Here is a 27,739-nt window from a genome sequence, read left to right on the forward strand (position 1 = left end):
GGGTCCCCCTGCTGATTGTGATGAGAGGTCCCCGAGTCTCCTATATCTCCCAGATATTCATTTGCCTTAGGTTGAATGAGGGCCCCTAAAGGATTGGGGCTCCCTGAAGGCTTGCTCACGCTTCACAGCAGTGGCTACAGGGGCCTGAGTTAATTTGGAGAGGTGTGGTGCAGTGGCCAGAGCTGCTGACTCAGGGGTGCAGGGCTTACTGTTCGATTGCAACCGGCAGCTCAGCACCATGTGACTCTGTGCAATATCTCACTTAACCTCCCAGAGGGCCCCCAACGCCTTGAAACCTTAAGGGGTGACATGGATGTATTTATGTATTAGCAGAACAAAGTATAACCAGGTGCGGCAGGGATCGCAGAACTTGTCTTTGGTGGCTAAAATGTTAGGGCTCAGCTGGGAAAGGCGTTGTGTAAAATCCTTTTGGTAATGTAGTGCGTGACTACTACTGCAGCCATTTGGACTTGAAATCATGTGGTTAGAGAGGCAAGGGTGGGGCAGGGAGAGGGGTGAGCTTGTATGGTGCCTTCTTTGTCTAAGGATACGCTGCTCTCTGAGTTTCAGTCGTAGGTCAGTTGCAAAGGGGAGGGCCGGTAGAGGTGAAGCAAGGGCGCAGGGCGCTTATGTAAGCAAAGAAAATGGCGCCTAGCCCCTGATTGGACAGCAAAGGAAGTCATATCTGCAGTGCAGGGGGGCTCTTAAACCCCTGTGACCCAGTGCCACCTTACATGCTGCGCTATATATCCTTGCTCGTGACTGGCGTGCTGCTTTTAAGACTAATGCGGTTATTTTGATAGGCACATGACACTGACACGGGAAAGGCTCCGTCTCAGACCTGGCGGACTTTCGATTTCCAGCATCTCACGCAGTCTTCGGATTTCACTGCAGATCAGTCCATCCTTGGGTGGATCGATTTTGATTTTATCAGCAGAGGCTATAACAACATTTGAACTCAAGGTGTAGATTATATGAATTGTGCTGTGCTCCACAGATTAAACGAATGCCCTTCTACAAGGTTTTTGCTGAGTTCCTCTAAGGAGGTGGAGCACAGTCTGCAGTTTTTAATACTGAAGGATTTTACTAGATTTGAAAGGGATGGAACAAACGCGTGAATAATGAATCCGAGTTTGAGGGAAAAATCAGTTTGCTAGAAATCAAATTCGAAAGTACCAACATTTGTATTTTTATAAGCATAAGACGGGCCATATTTTTTCTGGCGCTTGGAAATACTTTTGTCTGGGTGCTAAGGTGTTCATATAATATAGGACTCCTCCTTCCCACATTATATAAGCAGTAAAATGGGTACCAAATGTGGTGCCTGTTGGCACCGGTGAAAACCTCATGTGACCTGGCCCATGTAGCCTGTGCATTGACTTTAGACCCATAAAAAGGGGAATAAAGTTGAAATTCCGTGGGTGTGTATCCCTTATTTTCCATTGACTAGGTGCTTCAGCAATCATATTTTCATAGAATGCTTGTCACAAACACACAGTGGCAACAATTACTTTTGCAGCCTATTAAAAAGGAAATGTGACATCCTCCAAAATCCAGCAGTGTGGGCGGTCTTGTAAAACATTTGATGCCACGCTTGGCCAACTTCATAACCTTACATACCCTATTTCAGTTTTCCCACTACCGTCTGAGGTAACTATTTACAATTTTTATGACGCCAACGTGGTCCAAATGGGTGTCAGCGTGCTTAACATATAAAGATACATTTATACAGCAATTAGTTGTTACATTATGAAGAGTAAAGGAGGATGTTGTACTGATACTTCACCAGAGGCAGAATATGAAACTGCATTCCGTGATAAAGACCCTAGTGTGCAGGCCTCGAAATAGGCAAGTTTTTTAAAAAGAAATATAAGGTTTTTATGAATCCTTGCTTTAAGTATCCACATTTCGGAGATATTTGGATTTTGAGTCTCAGGACCTTAAACATATTGCGCACAGATTTGTGGTGCCATTGGAGTTGTGTTAGGACAATGCAGTCTGGTCCTATTTTCTGGAGCCATAGATCATTCTATACTCTGCATTCAAGGCAGCTACAGTGGGACTTGTGCTTATAACAGGGAGAACCGTACGGACCGTTATCCCATTATCTAGGCCGGAGATGTGTAGAACCTGGACAGCTTATTTAAAACCCTCCTTAGGTTTCAATAGTTTGACAGATTTTAATCATCTCACCTAGTGAAAGATGCTTTTAATAACTTTGCTGTGAATGTCTTAGCTTGACACGGGTACAGAATAAGGATTTGGTGATGTGTATTCATTCAGATCATAGACGTAATTGGTGAAGATTGTCTTGCCAAGAGATTTTTTCATCGTCCTCAAGATTAGAGATGCTAATAAAAATCACTGTTTTCATGGATTCGGTTTCCATTTCATCTGGGTCATCCAGTTCCGAATCTCAGCGAGGTCATCTTTGCTGTAGGGGGGTCCATTCATTTCCTGATCTGCATTACAGTTTTTAAGAATAGGTCAGATAATGCCTACTCTCAGGGATGCGGGAACCTCCCCTTCAGCCATTCAGGAATTTAAGATATTCCTCCAATGAAGGAGGAAGGTTTGACCACGTTGATTTTGTCAGATTAGGAGGGATAGGATCCAATGTGTTTATTGTCAATTGGGCTAGATAAACTGTTTCTTCTAACGGGTCAAGATGGAGTGGCTTGAAGGAAGTTTACCAATCAGTTTGCATTTTAGAGAATAATTTTTGTCACTTGTACGTATTATGTATTTATTGAGAGAGACACATTTTTCTTGTTCATTGTATGGCCCATTGGGCAGAGGAGGAATATTTTTATGAGAATAGGTTTGTGCTTTAATGAATCCTAACAGTTTCTTGGGGGATTTCTTTGCTGAGTTAATTTGGTTCTCAGTAAATTTGGATTTCTATTACATTTGCTTTATATCTCTTCCTCATATTTTCCAAGGTTTTGGTTTGGCAGTAGAGCAGACCGATGTTTCTTCAATTTATGTTATAGGGATAGAAACATTTTTTCTAACTTTATCACTGAAGGGAACTATCCTTTTATTGCTTTGGGTTTAGTTCTTTTCATTTTTGTAAATTCACCCATGAAGGGGAGGGAGTAAGATGCAATTGTTCACTTTTAAAGTATTATTTGCATGTTGAGTTCCGGTAGGAAAGGTAGTGTCAATCCTAAAGTTACAAGATGCAAGTGGAATATTTCTAGTTCTCCTCTTAGCCGTACATATTTTGTTTATGGTTGACTTTAAGGATTTTATCAGGGATTGTGATGGACAACAAAAACAAGGAATGATCGGACACTGAGCTGAATTAGGGCTCTCTGTTATGATCTGCTTAGTGGATGCAATGATGATATCTAACATAGCTCCTTTAGTTTTGTATCAGCTTTTGAGAGAATTTGATTATGTTATTGTTGAAATGAAAAACCCATAGAGTCTATTTTGTCAGTCTGGTGGAGATTGAAGTCGTAAAAAAATCGGTAATTGTTGCCTGTCAGCAGTTCCTTAGTTGCATAATTAATTACATTTCAATAAGGACTTGATTATTAACTGGAAGACGATAAATGAGACAATATGAGTTGGCTTGTTTTGGAGAAAGGAACGATAATTTGTAGCCATTTATGGGAGAGGCTGTACGATACCGGTGTATGTTTACTCATGATTAAATACCTCTCAGAACCATGCTTCAGTTAGAAACAGCAGCTCTGGTTCATGGTTCGCTGGTATGGCAGTAATTCGGGGTGCTTTAGAAAGAAAGAACTGAGCTGAATATATGCAGTATTGTTTCAACTGCTGGAAGGAATCTTAACCCTTTTGCTGCTAGTACCGGCTGGGGAACCAAGGACGGTTACGCCCGACTCACCCCATGCCATCTCCCCATGGGCCTGCCTGGGAAGCCCATTTCCCTCAACTACTTACAGAAACCTGGGGAGGGGACAAAAGATGGAGTTAGACTGGCCTGCTGACTGGCCGGCCACCTGGTTCCTGAGGCCGCCGGGCCATCTGGTCGCACAGCATGGGGACCAGATGGGCCAGGATGACGCAGCGACCAGATGGCCTGGAACCACCAGACCCTGTACCCAGTCACAAGGCAGTCCGACGACAAGAGTGGCCTTGCACTTGGAGGCCAGTGTTCTGGATGCTCCTTCCCGGGGCTGCTTGCCTCCTGGCAACTTTTTCAGGAGTAGGGGATCCTGGTGTGGCCATCTGGCCACCCTGCTGACCCGCAAGGGATCATAATAATAATAATAATAATATCCACATTTGTAAAGCGCGAATACTCACCCGTAAGGGTCTCTAGGTGCTGGGGGCCGTCGGGAAGACTAAGCAAGCTATTGCCCAGAGTCACATGGTGCTGGGTTAATCTGGGGATCGAACCGTGATCCCCAGATTCCGAAGTCAGTCGCCCTGGCTGCGGCGCCACACCTCTTCCCTACCCCGTCCCTGCACCTTGCCGCACAGGGTGGGAGTGCGAGGCCCACGTGCTGGTCAGCACATGGTGGAGGCAGCCTCTCACAGGCCCATATTCCCCCTCTGTGTCCCTCCTGCCAGCCTGGTGGCAGAGGGTCCCACCCTCAAGTGTGGTGAAGGGGGTCTGTGGTTACCCACAGACAGAGACAAAAGCTTGGCTCAGAGGATGACTTTCAATAGGTCGCAGCGAGGTAGCTGCTCTGTCACTTACAAAACCCTGAGCCAGAATCAGGATGTCTACAAATTATTTTGCACAATTTGAAGAGGGTTTCCAGGTGCTTGGTCTGTGAGCCCACCATCCCCACGGGCGAGGAGGGCTCCCAGAGCGGCAGAGGCAGGCAGGCCCATGGCCAGGACTTCCCAGAGGACCATGAGGGACCACACAAGTCTTCAAACCATTAGCCAGACCACATAGGACCAGGACAAACCAGGAAGCTGCCAACCAGGGAGGGTCGCCCCACCTGCACATCGGCCATTTACCACCAGCCTTCTCCCTGTCTTAGGTGGCGGCCTGATCCATGCTGGTGGGCTGGGATTAGCCCACCCCTTGCCCTAGTGAGAGATGCCAGAAGGGAAGAGCCGGGAGGCCCCCCCTTCCTCACGCCCCCACCAAGAGAAGAGCCGTTCCCTGATGGCCCTTGTTTATTCCCATCCAGGCCTTCAGGGTGGTCCCAGCCTGGGGGTGCACTGCGGTTAAGTTTCGTGCTGGGTGACCAAGGGCTCCGTCTCAGGAGGGCTTTCCATCAGTGCCACTCCTAAACGGGCCGGGGTCGGGGGTGCACCCACTCCCCATCCACCAGTCCCTCACAGGTATGCTGGCTAGGTCCACCCCGAGTGGAGGAGTCTGACCCGAGGCCCGGTCCTGGCCCAAGTTCCCAGCGGCACAGCGGTCCACCAGCCAGGGCGCACAAGGGCAGAGCCTTGTGCCTACATGTGTGTGTTCCGTCTAGGAAGAAGGCTGAAGATTTTGTGGGCTGCTTCTCCGTTAATGATCCTTCCACAGGTTCACCTATAGAAACCTAGTTAGAACTTTTACTTCCTCTGGATAGTAAAGTTTGATCGTCTTCTCAGCACTACGCTATGGCCATTGCTGACTCCGGCGAGACAGAGGCAAGGACCTCGCGAAAGCATCCAATCAGTAGTAGCGACGGGCAGTGTGTACAAAGGGCAGGGACCTAAGCAACGCAAGCTCATGACCCGTAATAACTGGGAATTCCTCGTTCATGAGAAATAATTGCAATCCCTAATCCCTTACACAAACAGGGTTTAGCAGGTTACCCCCACCTGTCAGCGAAGGGTAGACAAACACTGATCCATTCAGTGTTGTGTGTATGCAGCCCGGGGCTAATATGGGCATCACATACCTGTTATTGCTCAAACTTGTGTTGCTGAACGCCACTTGTCCCTCTAAGAAATGGGACACCAATCACTGGGGGTTGCGTAACTAGTTAGCATGGAGGGGCCTCATTAGTTATCGAAATTAACCAGACAAATCACTCCACCAACAATAGAACGGCCATGCACCACCACCCACAGAATCGAGAAAGAGCCATCAGTCTTTAAATCCTTTTTGTGTCTTTTCCGGGTGAGGTTTCCTGTGTTGAGTCAAGTAAGCCACATGTTTCAATCCTGGTGGTGCCCTTCTGTCAATTCCTTTGAGTTTCAGCTTTGCAACCATACTCCCTCCGGAACCCAAACACTTTGGTTTCCAGGAAGCTGCTCGGCAAGTCATGGGAATAACATTGCAGGATCACTAGTTGGCATCGTTTATGGTCAGAACTACAACGGTATCTGATCGTCTTTGAACCTCCAACATTGTGGATTAATGAAAACATTCTTGGCAAATGCTATTTCTTTGGTTCATCTTGTGTCAGTCCAAAAATTTCACCTCTAGCTGCACAATACGAATGCCCCTGGCCGTCCCTCTTAATCATGGCCCCAGTTCCGAAAACCAACAAAATGAAACTGATCCTATTCTATTATTCCTAGCTGAAGTATTCAGACGACTGGCCTGCTTTGAACACTCAAAGTAAACGCTTCGGACCCACAGAACACTCAGTCAAGAACTTCAAGGGGGTGCCGAGAGGCAGTGGCTGGGACAGGTGGTAGCTCGCCTCACGGTGGATCGCCAGCTCCATCCCAAGATCCAATTACGAGCTTTTTAAGTGCAGCAACTTTAATATACGCTATAAGGAAGCAAATGAGCCCTCATCAGGAATTCCAGGCCAGCCCGTCATCTGGTTGCCCCATTGGTAAGCATGGCATGCAATCAGATGGTTAGACTCAGGGGACCCTGCCGCCCGGATGCTCCTGGACCCGGTTACGCAGGTGAGGCCTCCCCTGTCCCGCTGAACTCTGTTCTGGGTGCTTTGCCAGGCAGTGAGGATGGGACTCAGGATGGGGGGCCTCCGCCCCAGGGCCTGTCGATACCCCAGTCAGAGCTTCTGAAACAAGCCAAGCGGGGGAAGCCTCCCTGTGCCCGATGGACCCCCGTCCCAGGCCCTTGGAGGTGTTGCAGGCCAGAGGCCAGAGCCCAGGTGGTAGAGCTCCTGGACCCGGCCATGTAGGGGAGACTTCCCTGAGCCAGCAGGACCCTGTCTTGGGTGCTTTGCCACGCAGCGGCCCCGAGAATGGAGACCTGGATGGGGAGCCCCCACCTCAGGGACCGCCGGGCCTCCTGTCAGAGCTTCTGAACCAGCCAAGCAGGGGAAGCCTCACCAGGGCCGCACTATTGGTAATAATACTTTTTCTACTACCCTAGATTTTGGACCCCAGCTCAGCTGGCACTGAGTAACACCTAACTAAGATTGGAACCTAGAGACCTAGGGCTATACAGGGTGGGCTGATGTGTGTTGCTCTCACTACGTTTTATCCCAGAATCCCTGGCAAACCTAAAATTTTTACTAAAAAAAACAAAAAAATTCACATTTCTGTGACGGAAAGTTCAGGAATCTGAAGGAAGTCACAAACTTCCTTCCACCCGGCATTCCCTCAAGTCTTCTGATACAAAATGGTACCTCACTTGTGTGGGTAGACCTAGCGCCCGCGACAGGAAACGGCCCAAAACCCAACATGGATGCAGCACATTTTTCCACCAAAAACAGACCCCTTTTTTCCCCAATGAGGCGATCGGCTCATTTCACTTTCAATGTAATGACGTTGGCGCACCATGGACGCCAATCATCATTAAACACAAAAAAATGCCTTGGGCGGAAGGGAAAGCTCTTCCCCTGCTCCAGAGGCTGAAAAATATAAAAATAAATCCCTCTGCAGCAAACAGCAGGGAGATTTCCTGGACGTGTGCAGAGGACGTAAAGGTTTCATTCTTTGCACACACACACCGTGGCAGAGAACTGAACCTTTACACCCTCCGCATAGAAGGGATTAAGTGGTTCAGTGTAGATGTTATACTGGCATACATCTTTTACTCGTTCTACAGAGTTGTGAAAGGCTACTTGTCCCATGGTGGATTCTTATTGTAGTATTCAGTCCTAAGTTTGGAGCTTTCTCAATTTTAAGAGGGTTGGGGTGTGGATGCTCCTATCATAGTTTCATCAAAGCCATGGTGACTTTTAGATGGCAGCCCTGTTGTAAGATCAGCTTAAGTGGGTTTCAAAGAGGAAGGTGAATTAATAATGACATCTACCCTAGGGGGTCATGTTCAATGCAACCTATGGGTGCCTGTATTACATTGCATTAGATTGCAGAAGTTATGGATGAGGTTTGTTACATGTGTTGGTGTGGGCATGATGAGGACCTTTAGGGAAACAGCTAAAGAGTGTGCTAAAGCTATTTATCTCAAGCATTCAAATTTTGCCTCTGTTGTGCTTATGGTTGTTGGGTTCTAGAATGTTCTCATCTTCTTTTTCGTAATCCTCCTTCGAAGCAATATGTGGTTGGGAGACAGGTTTCATGGGGGTAGTATAGTAGGGACAATGTCTCAGCTGGTGATGAAGATAGGTGCAGCATTCAAGAGGTTATCGTGTAGTATCAATAGTAGTCACAGCAGTCACGCTAGAGCATGATTGTGAAAAAAAACAAGTGAAGAGATTTCTTGGAGAGCACAGTGTTTGGAATGTGTTGTGTATGTATGTGTGTAAGAGTGTGTATAAGAGTCATGGAGTCGGGGAAATAATCTCTGTCAATGTCACCTGTTTTATGGGGTGGTAATAAAGGGAGATCAGTAAGGCGATTGATAGTCATGTTGTCAGGATACGAGGGAGGTAAGTCAGTTGTTCATGAAAGATTTGAGCTTGTTGATGATAGCAGTGAGCAGATGTAATTTAATGTAAATAGATCAGAAAGTTATTTGTATCAAAATTATTAGATTCTTTCAGGAAACCTAGTTCCCCAGGGATTATCCTTCTCTCTGTTTTAGGTCGACAAATCTTGACAGATTTAACCTGAGGTTTTGGATTTAAATTTTACATGTACGCTGAGTCCACCCCGCGACTCCATGTAGAGTGCAGCATGTGAGAAGGAATTCTGTAAGTGCATAATGGAGATCAGTCTCGAGATGAATGCCTTCCATGGGTTAAGTGCTAGTTGTCTGTCAGATCTTTGACGTAAGGTCTTCTAGTTTCTAGCCGTAAACAGTGTGTCCTCTCCCATCATGTTCGAAAGGTGCGGGAAAATTGACATTGTTGCAGATCTAATTGAACTCTTTGTTCCCAACTAAAGGCTATTACCAGGCCTGGCTCCTTCCAATTAAAAACTGTGAGGAGTCTGTTGACATTGTTGGCATTTTCCCCCAAGTGTCAGAAATCAATGCATATGCCTTACTGTTGAGTTTTTTGGGCTTAGCTAAAACGAATACTGCATCTCTGGAATAGTTCAAATATACCATGTTTTCGCCCAAAAATGTGCACAAATAAATGTATTCCTCCTGCTCATCGCCAGTGAAGCAGATTGTTTACTCTAAGGTTTCTCAATCACACACCGAGATCTTGAAAGAGTTTGGTATTTAAAAATAACACGAAGAGAAAAAAGAGGCTGAGATCGACCCCGTGTCTGCCTCTAGTAATACATTAAAACACAAATTGATGCAGTGGTCGACAGGATAGGCACATCTATGCTTCGTGCCCCTCCAAAGATTCGTGTCTACCTACACTACTTCCCTACTCCAAAGTTGGGCAATTCCAAGAATTGAATGAGGCCACCTTTTATAGTTCATGACACAGCCTCTAAGGTCAAATCGCTTAGCAGAAGTGTGTCCTAACCTGCATTTATTTGGAGCTTTAGAGAAAAACGCCACATGTGCCAAAATAACAAATGCAGAGGGCATGACCCTTAGTGAGTAGTGAGAACCATGTTGGCAGGTATGGTCCCACTGCGGCATCTCTGTCCTGCGTGTACTGCGATTTCCACTAATGCAAGAAAATTGACTTACTCCAGGAAAATTGACTTGCTTCACTTCTCATCTCCTGAATGACATCTGTAATAAATCACACGCCATGCACCCACGGCATCCTCAGCTGACCTCTGGACTCACCTTCAAAGCTGCCATCTGCATACAAACCATGTTGTATGGCATGCACTGGCCAGATGCTGCAGGATGCACTTTTTGCATCAATATTGTCTCCTTTGCTCTTTAAAAAAAAAAAAAAATGATTTTTATTGGGGTTTTGCATATTTAAAATCATAACCATGGCAACAATAGACATACAGATGTAAAGAGCATCTTGTGGTTGCATGACATTAACAGTAAGTTGAATCCAAGATCACATTAAGAAATCATAAATCAAAGGATAAAGAGAGAGGTCACATTAGATTTGAAGGAAACACAGTGGACGGAGATATGGTTAGTGCTCGTTGTAGAACTGAACTAAGTGATGAGAAGCAGACTCATTAGAGCCATACATAAGCACCGGATGATAATGCCTAAGGTTGTATGACACACCACCATACTCTGGCATCTGCTGTGTGAACGTACCAAGGGTCATGTCTTTGTGGAAAAGGATAATGGTCCTCCAATAGCTGAACTCCCAAACGATCCAGGGGAGGTACATCAAAATGAACAGGACTGAGTGGGATGGGGAGGTTAGGGAGAAGAGGTGAAGGAAGAACTGTGGGAATGAGGAGGGAACAGAGGAGGTCAACCAGCAAAGAGCATGGGCAAAAGAAGTTAAGCATTGTCAGTAGTAGGTACTGGCAGGCTGGGAGGCTGACCCGAATGACAAAATTAGACCCGGAAAATCAAGGAGGTGGGGCGGGGGTGGGGGGGGGGGATCATCAGCTATAAGATCTTAAATTGCTGCAGCATAGTGTCCCAGGCGGAGGCTGTAGGGCATATACGTATGCGTCCTGCCTCCCTCTTTTGCTCTTAATTACACCCTTCTTTCAAACATCCTCTTTCCCCAGTACTTACTTTGAAGACTCATATGGGCATATAGTAGAATCTCATTGCTGTTTGGACCTGCAGAAAAATTGTGTCCTATAGGGAATGGTATCTTCCATTCACCATTTCATTTAAATGATAGGTGCAAGGAATTAAGGCTATTCGTTTTCTCTATAACTTGCCGCCATATGTAAGTGGATGTGTTTCTGTTGACTGCAGCTAGATATGGCCACCAAGTAGATGCACTAATTGCTTATATATGAATATGGAAGCCATAAGCACATGCAGATTTCTGTTCACTACCGTTAAATACGTCGGCCATCATCGAACTCGTGTGTTTGTAATCACAACAGTATAGACGTGAAAGTCATGTGTTTCAATTTCCTTTAGTCACTGAAAGGGAGTATATCTATTTTACTGCCATTAAAATAAGGCTGCGTTATTTGGCCCTCTGCCTTCTGCTGTTTCTGAAAAGAAGTTCGCTTCTGTTCTCTTAAGTAGCGCGTGGCTGCCATGACGAAAGGTTTGGGTGGCTACAACGGACAGCATTTAACATTCAACCCCCATGATGAGTCAGGCTGTTTTCTTTTTATGTTGAACGTGATGCCCACTATATAACCGGACAGCTTACGTCTCCTGGGGTGGACAGGTAGAGGCCATTAAGATGCAGGTTAAAAAAAATAATTAAACAAAGAATAGGCCGAGAAGGCACTGGTCAAATGAATATACTGGACTTTTAGCCCCAAAAAAGTGACATGATTAAATCAGTCCAAAAAGCTCGAATGAAAAAATATCGGTACAATAGTATTGGGAAGGAAATGAAATTTGGACACAACGCATCCACAGGTAAGTGAAATAGGTCTTTGGGTTGGTATTATGCTAACTGGAACGAGATGAAAAAATACGAAAGGAGAGACTCTGTGTCTCCTCTGTACACATAAAAAATGTGACCCCCCGCCACGAAATTAACAGAAGTTTATAATTAAAATATGGCTCTGAAGTTAATGCACAAACTATAATAAAAATATAAACTTGAACCTAATTACTCCAAGATTAATTTCCTGAAATTAATCCCGAAGTAAATGATGGCCCCGATTTAAATGCAATGAACCAAAACATTTTGCATCTATTTGCTGCCATGTTTCATAATTGGTTTTATGCTTTATTAAAGGCCTCATATAAATATCATAACACACCAGCACAGGCAACCCCCTCCTAGCTTAGATGCCAACAGACTCCCTTCAAGTGGAAGACTACCAAAAAGGGCTTTATTTTACCCACCCCACCTCAAATTGTCTGTCATTGAATATTAGTCAATAGGGAAAATATATGACCATATTTCTTTTACTATCTTCATCTTTCCTGTTTTAAACGCTGGTAGGTATGTTGTAGTCAGACTTCTGCTGACCAAATCAAGTCAAGACTTCTGTGCATCGTAAGATCGGCCCACAAAATATCGCCAGGGCCATAGCTTTCCTTGGTGCAACAGGTGCAGTGGCACTGGGACCCGGAGGGCTGAGGGGCTCATTGAACCCTGATTATTTCTGTATTTTATATTTGAAACAACAGCCAGTGGACCCATTTCCTTCCTTGCTCCGGGGCCCATGACACCCTGTCTGCGCTCCTGAATATGGTCTTGGGCTCGGCACCACTGTCATTTTCTAATCAAGGGTGTTCAAACCCTTCATATGAAGAAATGACGAAGCCCCACCTCTAACATATAGCTATCCATCACTTTATCTTTGTTTCTCAGCTGCGTTCGGCTTTTTGTAACCCATCTGTCTGCTGTCCATCTAACGTTCTGCCTGATCATCAATCTGACTGTCTAACAATTTGTCTTCTTCTTCCTACTGCCATTTTTTCTCGCCTTCTCTCTTTTTCTCTCTCTCCAGACACACTTGCCCACACAAACTCATTTCTTTTCTCTCCGAATCTGTACACACAGCCTTTAATTGTAAACAGAAATATAGCATAACAAAATGCTCAGACTGTGAGTGCAAGTACAGAGCAATTTCGAGCAACTAGTAATACATAAGAAGTTCAAAGCGTGACTATTGATTGTTTATAAATTCGGATTAAACTCAAATTTACGATTTAGCAGTTATAATTTGACACAGCTACACTACCCAAAGTTCGAATTGGAACACATTCATTCACCCTTTCTCCTTCTGTACCTGGCAGGTACTCTCTCACATTTCTTCTACCTCTCTGTAAGTCTCGCTTCCACTCTCTTTATATCTATTTCTCTACCTGTCTTTTTTTCCGTCCCTTTTCATAGTGGCTCTCTGTCTCACACACAAGCGCACAGAGCCACACACCTATTGATGTATTAATTTGCATATACAGCTGGACATGTACATAAGTGCATGTTAATACATGCCTAAATATATATTCTTCTAGCACAGAGAACTAATTTAAAGACTTGATCTATCCAATGCAAAGTTATGATAAAATGAGTATTGTCTGTATCGCTGAGGCAAGCCGCAGTGGGTTTTTAAAATGCAAAGGTGGCCTGGAGGTGGCAGGTGAATGACTCATCTTGGAAGTACTTGTTCTTAACCATCCGATGTTCTTTAAATAGCATGGATACCATTAGATATGGTCCCACATTACACAGTATGGTATCAGAATATTATGGACTAAACTCTGCCTGACTAGAATATCGAACACTACAAATCGTTTACAAAAAGATCTCCATTTTGGAGAAAATAACAGAAAATCTACACCCAATGGGACAATATTTTAGCAGAAACAAATTATATTTATAGCGAAATGTTTATGTCGGACCATATGTTTGTTAGAGATGTTCTGACAGGCACGTTTGGCTTGTCCTCTTGCTTTACAGATGCAATATAAGTGCTATACCTAAGTGACACCATTGCAGTGAAGTTGAGTGGCAGTGATCGGTTCTGATGTAAGGCCAAGCAAGCAATGCCACGCTTGCTTGTCTCGCACATACACGTACACAAACACACACAAATACACATGCAGCACACGCACACACACACACACACACACACATTTGTACAAAAACAATAACAAGAAAAACAAATTTCCTGAAAAAACAACTTAGAGAACAAACGATTTAAAATAAATATTTAGGCGTGCATTCTATTGTGTGCTTTTCTGTCTATCTAGAAAACACTCTGCTGTATTTGAGGACAACACTGGTTAGGCTGGAGGTAGGAAAAGCAATGTCATGGGTGAGCCTTGAAATTAAAAGGGGGAGAGTGGCTTGTTGTTTAATTCTAGAAATAGGATATCACTGGCATTGAAAGGCGGTGGTGTCCATTTTAATCTCCAGTTGACTGTCTGTGGGAGAAGTAGAAAGCTGTATTTTTCCAGTATACAATGGAAAATCTGTTTGACTTTTAGATCCATCCCAAAATAGAGCCAAACAGGGAACTGTGTGGAACAGGAATCTTAAGGGACTGCGCAAGCATCCAAGGCATGGGTTCCTTTCTTTCCTCGGCATTCCTGAACCTCACTTCCTGTTTTCTTCTCTTTCAGATGATGTGCCCGTACGAACCTGGTTTCCCAAGGAAAACCTCTTTAGCTTTCAGACCGCTACCACAACTATGCAAGCGTGAGTATTATGGACCCATCCAGTATCGCCGTATAATGCATGTTGCATCTGATTTCTAGTACAACTATGATTTTGATCCTTTTTGACAAATATCCTGGTTTGCCATGACTCTGTGGGAAAATAGACATGTTGAAACAAGAGTGTTGTGCCTGCCAGGAAGGAGATGCCAAAGAGAAGCACCGAGTGTCTTCTTAGGTCAAATGGCAGCTGGAGTTCAGGGACATTTCTGAATTTACATTCTTCTAGGAAGTAAGTCATTTTGGCTCTGACCAAGGTAAGTAGCTTTTGAATGAGAGAAGCTCTGCTTCAAGAAAAGGGAATGAGGGTGCAAAAATAAGAAACTCAACTGGCTTTGCATGAATAATTGCATACTGAAAATAACTATTAAGCGTCAAGTGGGACTTAAGGATAACAGACTTCCCTCTTTCCCCCTATTGATCTAACTCTTGCAGGACAAAGAATGGTATAGAGCTGGATTTTTCAACTAGATTCGCAAAAGATATGTTTTTAATCGTTCCTTAATTGCAAAATGTGAAAATTACAGAGGTACAGATATTAGGCTAATATTTTGTTAATGCAGTTTAGTTCCAGCCAATGTTTTTAGCTTATAAATCTATTATAGCAAGCCACATTCAAAATAAACTTAGAGAATAAACATATCTAACAAGAAACATATAAAATACAATTTACATGGCAAAACATCACAGAATAATTACATCTAAAACAAACGAACATGCGCAATTAAATTAGCAAATCCTATGGCAAGTTCTTACAAATACAATATGGCAAAGCCACTGCAAATACTTAGACATACCGTTTATCAAATGTAACATGTCTGGTCACCAAAGGGCCCTCAAAACCAAAGCTACAATTAGATTAATCACCAAATGGTGACCAAAAATATGTTAACTAGTAATGAACTCTCTATGCTAATGAAATGGTTAATGGGTGAATGGAATAAAACATACTAACTCGGCACATGTTATTATTGTAGCTTATTCTTATCAAATGTGAGAGGAGCAATGAAATAAAAAAACAATCAAAGGCACAGCTTTTCTACATTGTATAGAAGATGAGTGAAGTGCACCAGCTGATAAGCACATTTTGAGAGGTAATGGTTAAAATAACCCAAGCTGTCAGTACGAATTGTAATGTGTCGGCATCTTTATGCATAGAGGCATCATGAACCCCCTAGCCCATGAGTATCACTGTCAATGTTAGAGGGCGTAATTGTTTTTTGAAAAAGGAAAAAGAGAACTTTATTAGACTACAATGCAAGATGTTGCATATTTGAGGGATCCAACCACTCAATATGTGGTTCATATATTTTGTCATGGGGAAGTTTTGCTGCCTCTCCGCTATTGATGATGGTTAATAGTTTGAGAAGTTCACTCTAGGTAGTCAGTGCACTGAGCAGACGCAGATGAGGCAAACCCTCCAGAGACTGCAGTTAATTTTGTTAGACATTAGATCACGGTATATGGTCCCTGTAGAGCTAGCCCCGAAGCAATGCTGGGAAAAACACAAACACCATCAGCTCATACACAAGACAACAATCAGGCTGGCGGAGTGTTTTCCAATGCACTCTTTAAGCCGTAGAATTAAAGATCACTTATTTTAAGGCAATTTTTCTGGAATAGAGATATGCGCTCTAGGCCCTGATCTCAATTTTTTTCTTGCTTGTGAAATCTGAAAATATCCCTAAGCACCTGTTGGTATGAATTCCTGTGTCTAGGTTAAATAAAAGGCTTTGTGAAAAATATTGAATACTTTGAAAATATGTTAAAGTTTTTAGGTTAAATTCTTTCACTTGTTGCTTTCTTTTATGCATTAGCTCAGATTTACCAAACCAAAATTTCACACAATGTCGCACAGCATCTACATTTTTTGAACTGCATTGTATGAAGGATAAATCACAGCGCCAAGCTATATCTAGTAGGATTGCTTATCTTCTGGTATCATTCCTTGCACTGGTACAGGGAGTGAAGTTAAGTATTAAGTAGAGGCTTACTAGTCTTAATTCCACGTGTGTGCACCTTGACTATATATATATATGTGTATAACCTACTGGCGGGCGCCAGTAGGTATTTATAGGTAGAACCATGTTTCCATAGAAAAAGCTTTTCTTGACTTGCCTATATCTTTGGCGTCGTTTGACGAACGTTCACAGAATTTCCCCCAAAAAGTGTCATAGCGAGTCTAGGGAGATCTGTCGAGCGGGGCCTAAAAAAAAGGGGAGGGGGGGGTCAAAAAAGTGTGTTTCCCATGTTAATTCCCATATGATCTTTAGACACACCTGCAGCCCAAACCACTGGACGGAATTATACTACATTTGACAGGAAGGTAGATTTTAGTTCACAGATCACACTTTCAGCTATCCTGTGTAAATCTGTTCAGTAGGTATTGAGAAATTTAAGGAAATCCAAATTAGGATGTCTGCGATCGCAGCAGTTCCCGACGATTTCGCAATTAATAGCAAATGCACACCAAGAGCAATGCCATGATTGGCTGGCTGCAACCTTAGCAGAGAGTTGTGGCCACCATTTTATCTCATTGGAGCTTTTCCCGGGGCTCAAATATAAATGGTATAATGTGGCATAATGGGTCAGGTTGCATGTGTTCTGACCCCATGAGAAGAATATAGGGGTGTTTGAGGAACCCCTTATGGGTATGATATGTTGAAAGTATGTTTTTTCCCCACTCGCGATATTTGCAAATTTGACACGACCATCAGTGCAGCCTCCAATACCCACTCACAGACCCACTGAGACACTTGTGTACCCACTCTCACGCACCTAGTCAGACCATCAGTATCCACTCACAGAGACACCTCTTGAGCCACTCACACACCCACTCAGATATTCACATACCCACTCACAGACCCACTGAGACACTCACGCACTGATTCACAGACCCACTCAGTCACTCATGCACCCCCTCACACACTCTGGCCTCATGTTCCGACTCACAGACCCCCTGAGACAGTCATGTGCCCACTCAGTTCCTCACATACCCACTCACCCACTGAACCACTCACACACCCACATACCAACCTGTACAAGCATTAAATCACCCAAAGTTACAGAAAACAGAAACTAACATTTAAAAAACACTGAAATTCACAAAAAAAACAAAGGTTACAGGTATGTTATAGTTAGAAAATAACATTTAAAAAACATAGAAATTCACTGAAAAAAACAAAGGTTACACGGACGTTATAGTTAGGCAATAAAATCTAAAAAACCTTAGTAATTCACTGAAAAAACCAAAGGATACAGGGACGTTATAGTTAGGCTCAGATTTTACTTGTGCAAAACCATAGAAATTCAGCTGTTAAAGTTACCTGAGTTAACTATAACTTGTGCCCCCGCAATGCACTGCTTCTGGCCTCACATATTGCATCACAATGCTGGAGAGAAGAGCTATGGCCTCCCCTGTGGGAGATGTAACAATAGTGGGATTTGAGATATATAAATCACCAGTAATCAATGATACTTTCAAAGCCAAGTAATCAAGGGTAGATTGAGACTCCTCACAAGGAGACTGAAAATATTATCAGTCAAAGATCGGAGAACATTCTCCACCAATCCATGGTGGATACCTAAAGATAATTTGGAGTTAAAAATCCAATGCAGGTTCTAGAGCTCTTAAAAAGCTAGCATTGAAAGCATCATAATTGCCAATGGAGTGGAGATGGAAGAGCAATTCTGTCCCTGTAGTTGGGGCTAAAAACCATTCTTCCGCCAAAAGAAAAGCGAATGTTGGATGGAAGATTTGATTTGATTTGAAAACGTATAAAGCACACGAATGCCCAGGGGCTTCTTGGTGCTATGTTAAATGCAGAAAGTTTGGAGCTACCGGTGATAAGAGCCAGGTTTTTACGGCCTTCCTAAATAATAGCAGCGAGGAGCTATTTTTTATTGAGAGTAGTAGTTGGTTCCAAGTCTTAGCTGTTTGCAATAGAAAGCTTCTCCCCGTCTTAATTGCTTGAATTTGGGAACCTTAATCAACTTTGCCTCGTTTGATCTTAGGTTCCTTGGAGGTTCGTACTGTTTCAGTTGAGTTTTTAAGAAGTGGGAGCCTATCCCATGAAGGGCCTTGTATGCTAGGCAGACTGATTTGAACCTTATCCTTTTCTCCATAGGCAACCAGTGGAGGGTTCTTAATCTGTGGGCAACCGGCTCGGATCTATGGATGTCTTGAACCAGCCTAGCAGCTGCGTTTTGTAAAGGCATAAGAATAGCTCAGAGGAAGGCACAACATGAAGTGTTTGAGTGACATGACTTCTTGGAGAAATAGTATATGTGTTGTCGCTCTAAATCTCTCAGATGAAATCAGAAGGTGTAGAAGCTTGTGTGAGAGGGATGGGCCACAGGGCAGGGTTTAGCAACATAATAAAATAGAGGATTAATGGGATGAGTATTCTATAGGGTTAAGTTGGGCCTGTGAAGAATGAGGAAGGTATAAATGGATTGTTCACTGTGAAACAGTCAGCTTAGTTCACTAAGATTTCTTCCATGAGAAGAAATGTAGGAGTAAGTCAGGGGCAAATCACACTTACGCACAGAATAATCTTTGTGAATTAGGCCGAGAATGTATATTTGTCAGAAGACAGTAACATTTCTGGAGGCTTCACACAAACATGTCTGACACAAATGCCTATATGATAGATAGCACCTAAGGATACAGTCCAAGTCATGCATCGGCTTTCGCTGATGAAACTAAATGTAGAAAGCACATCATGACTCAGCCCTGTGCATGAATGAGGAATGATCGAGTACTTAATTAACGGAAAGAAACATGAAACTCCCCTTTCCATCAGCCTCTGTATTTGGAGACCTTATTATGTAAAATAATGAAGAACCGAGTGCTGGTTCTTTCAGTATTCTGGGAAGCACATGCATAGCGATTCATTAACTCCGATGAGATTATCAGGCAAAAGAAATGTATCAAAGCAAATTGATTTGTCGAGGATGTTGGTGTTATAGAAGTGCTCTTTTTTGCAGGTTTACAAGACACTGCTGTTTTTGCTCATAGGAGGGTACTGGAAAGAGGGAATAGGGTGGGCCCATCCATGTGTTACAACAGATGCTGTTGATCTTTGTGAAATACATGCTTGCCAATGCTCACCGCACTGTAATGCGCTGACAGGTTCAGTGATGGCTCTTTATAGGGGAGTTCAGCATTGGGGTCAGATCATGCCGTATGTTCTGGACAACAACTGACTTTGTGACTGATTTACATTTAATTCCATTGCATGTGCATTTATCTGATGTGAATATGCTGAAAAGCTGACATGGATCCTGCCCTGCAGGCTAACATTGGGCACCGATGGGCAGTAGCAATACCCTTGTCTTTGAACCACTAGTTAGCTAAGACTTGAGACAAACTTCATGAAGTCAAGAATCAGCGTGATCTAATTGTTTCACCCTTATATTATAATTACTAAATATTGAAGAGCCTAGGCACCTGCCGAATATTAAAAATCATATTCCATCATAAGCGGCTCAGCATGTAACTGTGAGTAAATCCAATACTGAGTTACTCTAAAACTCAACCGATTTGCTAACCTCAGCACTCACATATTTGGAAACTACTGCACATGCAAGCAAGGGTTAAAAGATGTGATACTGCAGTCAAATGCGCAGCTGGCTTATGCAGCCAAAGCTAAATTGATCTTGGACATGATCCAATGGAATATCTTTCACAAAGTTGTTTGCCCTCCCCAAGCATATGGTGCTCTTCGGTTCCCGAAGGTTGAACGAGGATAGGGAGATAGTCTATTGAGAGGAAGCCGGTAACCGTGGAGGTGTCGAAGGAGGAGTAGATATGTTAATGCACCCTGACAGCAGCTAGAAGGATATTTTTTTGGGGGGAAGAGAACCAAAGTCAGACTCTCCAAAGTGAATTTGTTATGATGAAACACATCTAAATGCATCACAACTGCGAGTTTCCCATGCCTTGCCCAAAAACCTTTAGGTAAAGCAATCACACTCAAGGGCCCCATTACAGGAACATAGAACTGGGGCTAACAAATGACAAATCATTTTCACACACGCTTATTTGCTACTTGTGCTATAAGGAATGGAGCTTTCAAATTTTACTCCAGCCGATGTTACGGAAAGATATTTACACCAGGGCAAATTAGCGGTAAGTGGAAGGTGGACACATTGGTAAACAAACAGAAAATATTTATTGCATATAAATCATTCCATGTGTGTATTAGATATTTTAACAAGAAATCATGGCCATGAATCACTTAGTGACTCATGAGAGTAGACTGTTTTGCACAATTTATGCCACTTCTATTCCGAAACACACTGATTGAACCTAGACCCATTTTACCTTTGAAAAATGGAAAAAAAATATTTTTGGATAAACCAATTTTTATTTCCTTCACAACCAGTAAAACCAATCGTTTCATATCCACTATAGTTGAAACTAGCATGTTCCAGTGCATCGAATTCCCACCATTGCTCCTTCACCCAACGTCCGTAAGTCCATAATGCTCCCACCATTTTCCCCAGATCTTAGCGCGTTACTGGATCCAGCCTCATGCTTGATGAAGTGGCTGCTCCATTTTGTGAAGCAGTCAATCCCTGGCGACACTCTGCTAGGGTAAGAGGCAGACAGGGACTTCCATTTGCCAGCGATGACCCTCTTGACCACAACTTCAGCCACCCCCACCATAATCCTTTCACGTCTCGGAACATCCAAGACTTCTAATATGCCCAACAGGCCTACTCGTGGGGTAAGTTCCAATTGTCAATTCAGGACCTGCAATAGTGATCTCTCCACCCTGCCCCAGAAGCCTGAAAGGCTGGTGCGAGACCACATCATATGAAACAAGGCTGCTTCGGTGTGGACACACCGAAAATAGCGCGGTTGAGGTACTTTACCCTCATTCATGCCACAAGCATTTGGTGTGAAATATGAGATATGGAGGTAATGGAGTTGGATCAATCTCATCTTGGAGGTAATAACTTCCCGAGGGGTCAGACGGGCATCCTGCCAGTCTGCATCATCCAAAGGACTCTCCCAGTTCTCCCATCTCTGTTTATGCTTTGGAAACTCATCAGGTGCATGAATCACCAAAGTACGGTACATACAGGATATTTCCCCCTTCCCAAGGCAGTCCATCAGAAGTTTGGCCTCCAGAGGGTTAAATTCAGGTATGTTTGCGGGGTCACTTGGACGGTAAGAGAGTCAGTGATGGTTTTGTAAGTATTGGTAGAATTGAGAATTACCTAAAGAGAACTGCTGTTGCAGGTATTGGAAGGAACTAAGATGCCCACTTTGCCAAATGTCTCCAAGAGTCATGAGACCTATTCTATCCCAGGTTTAGAAATCTGCCAGGCGGGTCTTGTGATTAGGAAAGCCCCCTTCCACAATGGAGTGAGTTGGGTGAGTGTTTTGTCCCATCTTTTGAATCTTGGAGTGGCCTTCCACACCTTAATGGCTTCCACTGTCAATTCCAGGAGGGGGCGAGGGATAGGATTCCCGTAGAGCAGTCCCATGACAGCATCTAGCCCCAAACAAAATACATTCCAGGCGGTAGGCTGGATCGTCCCACCCGCCTGTCAACCAGTTGTTTATCACTGTCAGCTGGGACACCCAGCATTATAACTTGATGTTTGCTATGCCCGGGTCCCCATTATAGTCTGACTGTCTTCATTTAGCAGTGCCAATTTGACCAGCCCATATTAAGTTACGAATAAGGGCGTTCAGCTTCAGAAACCACTGACTCAGATTATTGAGCGGGAAATGTTGTAGAGTATATAAAAACCTGGGAGGACCCATCAATTTGAATACAGCTATTCTCCCCAGCACATTGAGAGGGAGACGTTTGCACCTCTGAAAATCCTGCTTCATCCTAACAGCGGTGTGAGATTGAGGCTCTACACAAGATTGGGGTCTCTAGCAATATAAAGCGCAGATATTGAAAACTGAGTCTCTGAACTGGAATGGCGGACTGCCAATTGACGGTGCTGTGATCCTCGTGGATAGGCATTAAGAGTGACTTTTTTCAATTTACCTAAAGGCCAGACGCTGACTCGTATAAGAACAGTAGCTCAAGGACTCTAGGGCCAGAAAGATGCGGGTCAGCAGGGAAGAGAAGGATGTAATCAGCATAGAGAGCTATCTTGTCTTCCTCACTCCATTACCCCGCCAGCCCCGAACTTGAGCGTCACACAGGCTAGAAATGCCAAGGGCTCAATGGCGAGGTCGAAAAGAAGCTGGGAGAGTGGGCAACCCTGCCGGGTCTCCCTGCAGATTGGGAGCAGCTCAGAATGTGTTTTGTTCACGCGGATCTGGGCCCTCGAGATAGTGTAGAGTAATCGTACATAAACCCTGTACCTGGGGCCGAACCCATGCATTCTAGGACTTCAAACAAGTAGGACCAGTCTACTGAGTCAAACGCCTTCTCAAAGTCAAGTAACAGAAGGGCGCTCAGATCTGGGAGGGCCTCGACATGAGCCAGGGCTGCCTGGACTCTCCGTATACAGTGCCCTGTGCTGTGGCCAGGTAGGAAGCCACAGTGGTCTGTGTGAATCAGGACTGGAAGGGCTTGCTGTAGATGAGTGACGAGTAACTTAGCATACATTTTGAGTTTCATAATAATCAAAGAGATAGGCCTATCGGAAGATCATCGCTCAGGCGGTTGCCCAACTTCCTGGAGGACCACTATTGTGTCCAAGTCTAGCGCTGCAGGGAACCGCCTAGTATCTTGGGGCTCCTGAAATACGTCCAGGAGATAGGGACCAAGTAGATTGCGTGTTTGTTTTATAAAACTCTAAAGGGAACCCATCTGCTCCCAGGGATTTTCCCAGCTTCATACCTAAAAAGGCTCTCATAATTTCCTTCAGTGTCAGTGGCTCATCTAGGTCACCACGAAGAGTGTGGAAAGGCGTGGTAGCAGAATGTCTTTAAAAAACGAGTGGTCTATTTCAGACAGGGGGCTCGGATGGTGAGAGTAAAGCTGTCAATAGTAATTGGGGAATGCTGACGCCACCTCTGTGGAGGTGCAATTATGAATATGAACATTCACGGCATAGACATTTTCCAGCTATGCCGAGCCTCTTCAAGCGAGATTTGTCTCAATGATATGAAGTTGTTGATCCAGGGTCACCGATGGAGCGCAAAGGAGTTGTCGCTCCGTACGCATTATTTGTGTTTCCAACGTAGTTATTTGACCCAGTTTAGCTATCTCTATGACTGAGTAAGCTCTGTGCCAAGCTCCAAGTGGTTGTCTTCCCAGTAATCCATAGTGCCCCCAGAGAGGCTATTGAGCCCTTATTGTGAGCAAAGTAAGCTTAGAGTTCAAAGTGTAGGTATTCAGTGCACTGGGCATCTACTAAATGCCAGGTGTTAAGGCGCCTAATGGTGCAGAGTGTACTGCTTGGTTGCCCGAAAGTGGCAGTAATGGGAGAATGATCTGAATTAGTCCAGGGAAGGATCATAACACCCAACAAGTGCAAGATGTTCATTGCGGGGAGTAGAAGGAAGTCTATGTGGGAGAGTATCTTATGTGCAGTGGAAGTGTTAGTGAATTCTCTGTCTCTGAGGTTACATACTCTCCAAACATCACAGGACCCCATAGATTCCAATCAAGCTGCGAGCTGGCACAGGATAAACGGTGTCGTAGGGGTGTCTGAGCAGTCAATGGTAGGGTCAGTGGAGGCATTTAAGTCCCCTTCGATAATAGTCTCATGTGGAAATGCAAGGATCACGTTTTTAATCGCATCTAAGGCTAGAGTGGGGAGATTAGGAGGCATGTAGACACCCAAAACTTATAGTGCCACTTTTCTTTTCTTACAGTGAAAATACCACAATACTTGTGTGAACTTGGTTTGCTGCATGTTTTGCCAACGGGAAAAGAGTCACTTTGAAAAATATTGATCGTTATATGCCCGTTTTATTTGTCCATAAAGCAAAACTTGTTCAAATGCAGTTATGCTGTTTTTTAAACTCTGCACAGTTTCTCCCTTTGATTTTCATTCCAAAATACTTGCTTGCTAGTGGTTAATCCTTCCTCTTTGTCCATCCTTTTGGTGTTTAGTATCCTCCCACGGAGAAGCGCCCAATTACTGCTTCTGTGTTTATGTGTTCATTTGGGGGACTATTTTTTTTCGATTCCTGCTCGTGTCACTGTCCATCTTCGATGTTTCAGCTCACGCCCGTCTCTTAATCTCCTTGTGCCTTTACCCCACCCCTCCCACAACACTGCTTGCCCACCCACACCACACCCCCGATGTTGCTGCTTACCCGTCCCAACTCCCCCCCACACATCGCTGCTTGTTTTGGAGGCCATAGTCTCCTAAACAGCGAGGGCTGCATATGGAATGCGGCAGGGACCTGCGTGATGGCCGTAGATTCTTGTTCTTTTTGTGATACACAGTAACTCTCGAGGGGAGTGTCACAGACACTCTCCATTGGCTGGTCCGGGCCGCTCGCATTCGGGATCTCAGCCACAGTGCTGGAAATCTTTTTAGGTCTCGGCTGCGAAGGCTGCGCTTGCGCAGTCTCGCTCCGAGATTTAATGACTTGGGAGAAGAGGGGCTTGAACCCGCCCCTCTTCTCCCCTGTTCTCCATTGGCTGGCCTCGTAAATGCTGGCCAGCCATTGGAGAAGAGGTCCCGTCACTCCAATCATGCCCCGTCCTTTTCGGATCGGGGGGCGTGTTTTTTGCGAAAAGTCTCAGGGAGGAGACAACAGCAAAACACGCCCCCGAATCCGAAAACGACGGTGCGTTTCTCCGAGGCATTTCTTCTCTGCCTCGGAGAAAGGCGGTGGTGTGCCTGACTGCTCCTCCGATCGGGCTCGCTGCTGTCACTCACTCACCTTCTCTACAGAGGATGGTTGCCTTTCACTGAGCGCCCTTTGAATCTCCCCCGTTATTCATTCTCCGCGCGCATTCATCGAGTTTGCGACCTGACCCGCTGACGCGTTTCGCTCCCCGGAGGCGCCCTTTGAATCTCCCCCGTTATTCATTCTCCGCGCGCATTCATCGAGTTTGCGACCTGACCCGCTGACGCGTTTCGCTCCCCGGAGGATTGTCAAGGATTTGTGATAGCGTCAGCTTTAGTCGGTAGCATCAGCATATGGCTGTTCCTACGTGCAGACGTCTACGAAGGGTGGGACCTAAAAATGTATGGGTGTTTGGTATGACGGTCGTAACACCCGAAAGGATACGTTTGGGGTAATCTTTGCTCGTGGCAGTGAAAGGACAACTTGCACCATGGTGGTGTGCGAGGCGGGGTCACTTGGGTGCACCAGCAGCGCCTGTACACACTGCCTGCAGTGCGAGGCGGGGCCACTGGGGTGCACCAGCAGCGCCTGCACACACTGCCTGCAGTGAGTATTCACAAATGCCCCTCATAACAGATTACGACGTCATATCAGAAAGTGCTCGAGCACGCGCTGCACGCGCAGCACATTTTACGATATGAATTCCTAAGACAATAGTCTGTGACGAAATAAAGTACTTACATATTTTAATTCTGTTCTTAGCAAGGGTTGCATGGTGGTGAGGGCACGGAGCTGCATTGCAGAGCAGCGAGGACAGGAGTGAGTGAAGGGTTGCATGACGGTGAGGGGACAGAGTGAATGAATGGTGGCATAGCAGTGAGGGCACTGAGTCAGTACTGGGTTGCATGGGCGGTGAGGCCACTGTGTGAGTCAAGGGTGGTATGGTGGTGAGGCCACGGAGTGAGTGAAGCACTGCATGGTGGTGAGCGAACGGAGGGAGTGAAGGGTTGCATGGGGGGGAGTGCACAGAGTGAGTGAAGAGATGCATGGCAGGGAAGGCACGGAGTGGGTGAAGAGTTGCATGGCGGTGAGGACACGGAGTGAGTGAAGGGTTGTGTGAGTGAAGGGTTGCATGGCGGTGAGGACACGGAGTGAGTGAAGGGTTGCATGGCGATGAGGACACTGAGTAAATACGTGGGGGGGCAGCTTGGAGCTGGGTCTGCATGGGGGCTTCGGCCGGGACTTCCTCAGAGTGAGAATGCATGTATGTGGGGACCGGTGGAGAGGGTCGAGGGGGCGGCTTTCATCCATTTGTCTGAGGCGGGAGTCCGACCCCTCCTCTCTTTGAATATCTGGGGGTTGTGTGTAGGGTGGGATTACAGGGGTGCGGGTATAATTTCTCTTCTCTTCACACCTGGGGCTCCCTCTCACAGAGGTGACCGCTGAGGTGGGCGGGGCTTTGAGACGGCTTTCACTCTGGAAGGCGAGACATCCCTAATCCGACACAAATATGTGCTAAACCCGCTCAGAGCTGCCCGCTGACCAGGGCGATTAGACCTTTGTCCCAGTGCCCCACATTTACACACAGCCTTGGTTTACACAGGGGTTACCAGCCTTTTCTGTGCCACACACACCCTAGGAAATGTTTGATTAATGTTCGCATCGCACCTCCTACAAAAGTAACATCACATTTCCTATTATGCATAGAGTGTCGCACCCCTTGAAATGACATCTCGCACCCCCTGGGGGGGGGGGCATGCCAGGTTGGGAACCCCTGGTTTAGCAGAACATCTCTCCCTCACTGCCCTTAGCGAGGTAAAAGGTGTATGGGCCATGGCAAAAGGGGCTGGGGAGGGGAGAGGGGGGGGGGGGAGGGCAGGAGCGATTCAGAGCGAGGATTGGGGCGCCCATCATACATGTGCCCACCCGCAGTACTTCCTCAGTGGTCGCCAAGATGTTGAAGCTGGCCCCCCATAGAGTGATGCTGTGAGTGAGTGCCTTGGGTGCTGGAGGTGGGGTGCCGTCATTCCCCAAACGCCTCCGGTTCCAGTATTGTTTAAGGGTTCCTATATCTTGCAGGGTGGGGTGCCCTAGTTTTGCAATAGCAATAAGGTGTATTTCTTTCACATCTGGATGAAAGAGCCCCAGATCTCGGGGTGGGGGGAGGGGGCTTTGCTGCACATATGCATCACGTCACAGACGGTATAACTCTGCAATGGAGCGGATGGGGCGCAGAGCGGCATGTCTGGAGTATTGCTAGTACTGGGGTCTGTGTACCCCTGAATTGGCCTAAGGTGGCCATAGGGGGCGTTGAATCATTCCCATACCTAGTCTAAAGCCATGGCAAGGGGGGATGTATCCCATATCCGTCCAATCCCAGTATGGGGTACATATCATTCGCACGAGTCTATAGCAATACAAAGTCCGTCATTGAGAAACCTTTAAAGAGAGAAGATGAAACAACAAGCATTTACAATGCAACGGTCTCGGCATTGTTAAAGTTAGAGCTATCAGCCGAGACCTAAAAACACAGGACTAGCCTAACTCGTCACGCATGGACCTGAGGAATTTAACAGGTATGCCTGAGAGAGCATATTTAG

The 27,739-nt window shown here is 45.2% G+C and overlaps 1 protein-coding gene and 1 pseudogene across 3 annotated transcripts in view; one reads left to right on the forward strand and one right to left on the reverse strand.

The window, feature by feature from the left end:
- The window catches only part of NSMF (NMDA receptor synaptonuclear signaling and neuronal migration factor), a 180,516-nt gene that overhangs the window by 73,190 nt on the left and 79,587 nt on the right, over positions 1 to 27,739 (forward strand). For all 3 annotated transcript variants that reach the window (XM_085610618.1, XM_085610601.1, XM_085610609.1), the window contains one exon: positions 14,315 to 14,390. In XM_085610618.1, coding sequence (XP_085466744.1) covers positions 14,315 to 14,390 — 76 coding nt within the window. The remainder of the gene's footprint in view (positions 1 to 14,314; positions 14,391 to 27,739) is intronic.
- LOC146868495 (18S ribosomal RNA) lies at positions 5,454 to 6,685 on the reverse strand (annotated as a pseudogene).

Source organism: Triturus cristatus, chromosome 1_2 (assembly GCF_964204655.1).
Source record: "Triturus cristatus chromosome 1_2, aTriCri1.1, whole genome shotgun sequence".
NCBI classification, from domain to species: Eukaryota; Metazoa; Chordata; class Amphibia; order Caudata; family Salamandridae; genus Triturus; species Triturus cristatus.